This window comes from Grammomys surdaster, unplaced genomic scaffold (assembly GCF_004785775.1).
Source record: "Grammomys surdaster isolate TR1022 unplaced genomic scaffold, NIH_TR_1.0 334, whole genome shotgun sequence".
In the NCBI taxonomy this organism is placed as follows: Eukaryota; Metazoa; Chordata; class Mammalia; order Rodentia; family Muridae; genus Grammomys; species Grammomys surdaster.
The window spans coordinates 1,555,122-1,558,593 of NW_021604753.1; the positions used below are offsets into that span (position 1 = coordinate 1,555,122).

Consider the following 3,472-nt stretch of genomic DNA (forward strand, 5'->3'; position numbering starts at 1 on the left):
GTGTTCTGCACACATAACAGAAAAATGCTCAGCCATAAAGAAGAGCATGTTGTATCATTGCAAGTCAACAGATGAAACTGGAGGCAGTCATATTAAGGAAAGTTAATTCAGTCTCAGACAAACCTAGCACTTTTTTTTCTCATCTGTTTTTCTAAATTTTATATAGTCACATAAACTGTCTATGTATGAAGCAGGTACAAGTGAAATGGAATTGTTTATGTGAACAAGAGGGACTAAGGGAGGTAGGGAGAGAAAAGGAAAAGGAAAGAGAGTGAGGCAGGAAAGGAATGCACTCTACCAAGAATATATCTTGAGAAAAACTTGAAAACTTAACGGAATAGAAACATAAAATGTGGTTTTTCACAATAAGAACTTTTGAAGTGTATGATGGTTTGGGGACTAAATAAAGTCACTGTAACAAAGAACAGATAAAACCCAAATAACAGCCCTGTTCCATTATATAAAATCCAGTTACCAATGGCAGAGGCAGCCATGAGACCAAAGAGGCAGATCTAGGGCTGCAGAGAGAAACTCAGTGAGGATTCACAGACAGAAGCAACACAGAGACAGCTTCAAGACAGAGCCTTGTATTCTCCCAAGGGGAGAATACAGCCTTCTCAGTATGGTCAAAGGTCAGTGAAAGAGGAGCCTGGGTATTGACTATCAAGATATCATGCTTCTCTGGCTATCTGATACTGTACTCTAGGGCTTCAGATGCTCATGCTCACTAGGATTACCCAGCAACATGTGGTGATGATCAAGGTAGCTATTGCCAGTTGAGATACTCCACAGGCAATTGAAATCATGTCAGATTACTTCATTGAGTGTGAAGGAGTCATGATATGTAACTACATGTATTTAAAAATCTATAAAGGTGTCTTACAAATAGTCTCACAGGTAATTTTATTACATATTATAAACAATATTACATTAGTTAAGTGGTAACAATGGTTTGCAACCAACTAGCCGTAATTGAAAGAAACTGTGTAACAGTGAATGGAGGGGGCAAGAGGTCTTGAAAACAGAAGGCATTCTAGACTTTCAAACCAGAAACCAGAAGGATATTGAAACTTTCATTTTAAAAGCTCAAATGTCAGTCTCCAAAGCACACCCAAGACCCACCTAAGACTCTTGACTTCTTTCCCTTAGTATGAGTGTAACCATAGTAACTGGTCTGCGTCCTGTGTTACCTTATTGGGAGGGCCATTGTGAGGGTGTCTGAACCAGGAGATATAAGGGAGGACGAACTAGGCTGGCTTTCTGTGGGTGTTTTGAGAGGTGTTTTGAAGTGCTCTGTGTAATTTGACTGATTTATAGTGAACTTGTGTGAGTGAGTGATTGTGTGTGTGTGTGTACCTTTGTATGTGTATGTGTTTGTGTGTGTTTAGCTGAGTGTTTGGGTTTTTTTGGTTTTTGCTTGGTGTGCTTACGTTAGAGAGAGGGTGGATTTTGTTTTGTTTTGATTTATTTTTTAATTTTATTTTTTCTACCTATTAATTTTTTATATATACCTACCTACCTACCTACATACCCACCTACCTACCTACCTATCATCTACCTACCTATCTACCTACCTACCTATACCTACCTGTCCTCTACCTATCTACCTACCTACCTACCTACCTACATATCTACCTACATATCTACCTACCTACCTACCTACCTACCTACCTACTTACCTAGTTTTGTTTATCTGTTTGTCTGAGTAGCTTTGCTACCAGCGATGTGTGGTCCAAAGGGTGAGTTGACAGTAGAGCCCACCCTCACATATGAGCCTCTTGGGGCCCAGTACGACGTTTTAAGGACCATAGGCCAAGGAAGCTATGCCCAAGTGAAGCTGGCCCACCACCGGCTCTCGGGCACAGCCGTGGCGATAAAAGTCCTGCTGAAGGAGAAAATACATTACTACCTAATCAGGACGGAAGTGGGAATAATGAAGATGATGAACCATCCTAATATCATTTCTCTGCACCAAATCATTGAAACCAAAAAGAAAGTCTTTCTGATCCTGGAACTGGCTGATGGGTGTGAGCTGACAGAGTGCATTGAGCAATCTGGCTTCCTGCATGAGGGCCTAGCCCGGAAAATATTCAATCAGCTCATTCATGCCATGTGCTACTGCCATGACATAGGTGTGGTTCATAGAGACCTCAAGCCTGACAACATCATGGTTGATTCTACAGGTAAAGTCAAAATCATAGACTTTGGGCTGGGTGCCTTAGTCAAACCTGGAATGAAGCTTTCTAGATTTTGTGGTGCCTTACAATTTTGTGCCCCGGAATTCTTCCTGTGCCAACCATACGACGGCACCAAAGTTGACACATGGAACTTAGGCGTCCTTCTGTATTTTATGGTGACCGGGAACCTACCATTTGAAGGTGCTACCTATAAAGAACTTGAAAGCCGGGTTTTGCTAGGACGATACGCTATCCCCCGCCACCTCTCAAAAGAGCTACAAGAGCTTATCCGGTTCCTTCTAACGGTAAACCCTGTAGAAAGACCGACACCGAAGGACATCATGGTGCACCCTTGGCTTAGGGAAGTAGAGACAAGTTCATCAGGCCACTCTGATAAGATGGACCCTAGCCACCTGGACCCTACAATCATGGCGGTCATGGCAGATATGGGATTCAACCCACGTGAAGTCCAGAGATCTTTACTTGATAAGCTGTATAATGAACCAATGGCAACTTACAGCCTACTGCAATGCCAGGCACGCCAGCAGGATGACTACACCAGCCAGCCTGAGCCAGTGAAACCAGGAGTAACACCTTTCCCCACTCTCACAGATCCTACCACCTTCCCTTGTTACCAAAAGAGGGTAACTAACCCACCAGCCATTCGAGTCTTTCATTCGTTATGTTCAAAAACTGACTCTTCTCAAGACAAAGAGCAGGTAGGGCAGAGGCTAAGAAGTGCCCCTGCACCTGTAATGCTGCCCCAGTGCCCACAGAAAAGGATGTTCACTTTTCATGAGGACAGTGTCTTCACAGAGACACAGCACAATGGGACTATGAACTCAATCCGAGGTGCATACAGGAGCTGGAAGAAGTGGACAAGTAGGATTGGGGAAAGTTTATTACGTCTCTGCTGCTGCACGCCACTCAGGAAGAAAAGAGTGGTGCCCCAAAGGGAAGCATAGCAGAAAAGACAGGAAACCAGAGACCAGCTAAAGGTGCTGATGTCCTGTGAATTATGAGGTCACAGTGTTGGGGATCATTCATGAACGGACTCAAGGAGCTGCTGGGAGGGATCCATGCAGAAAGTCTAGAGGCCTGGAAAGATCCAAAGATCCACACTAAATGGCTCAGGAGTCTTGGTGTGCATTCCATTCTTCAGGGATATAGGCAAGACAGCAGCCTTCCAAAGCATCCCGGGTAACGGCCTGAAAGTGAGCTTGAAGACAGATGCTCTTCTGCCTGCCAAATATCTTGTTGGACTGGGCCATGTCCCAGTGCTGCACCTCTTGATG

The 3,472-nt window shown here is 43.9% G+C and overlaps 1 protein-coding gene across 1 annotated transcript; it reads left to right on the forward strand.

Annotated features, from left to right (window-relative positions):
• The first annotated feature begins 1,723 nt into the window (after nucleotides 1-1,723).
• Nucleotides 1,724-3,142, forward strand: LOC114630268 (sperm motility kinase 3A-like). The gene has a single exon (XM_028778390.1). The coding sequence runs from the start codon at nucleotides 1,724-1,726 to the stop codon at nucleotides 3,140-3,142; it is 1,419 nt and encodes a 472-aa protein (XP_028634223.1).
• The last annotated feature ends 330 nt before the right edge of the window (nucleotides 3,143-3,472 follow it).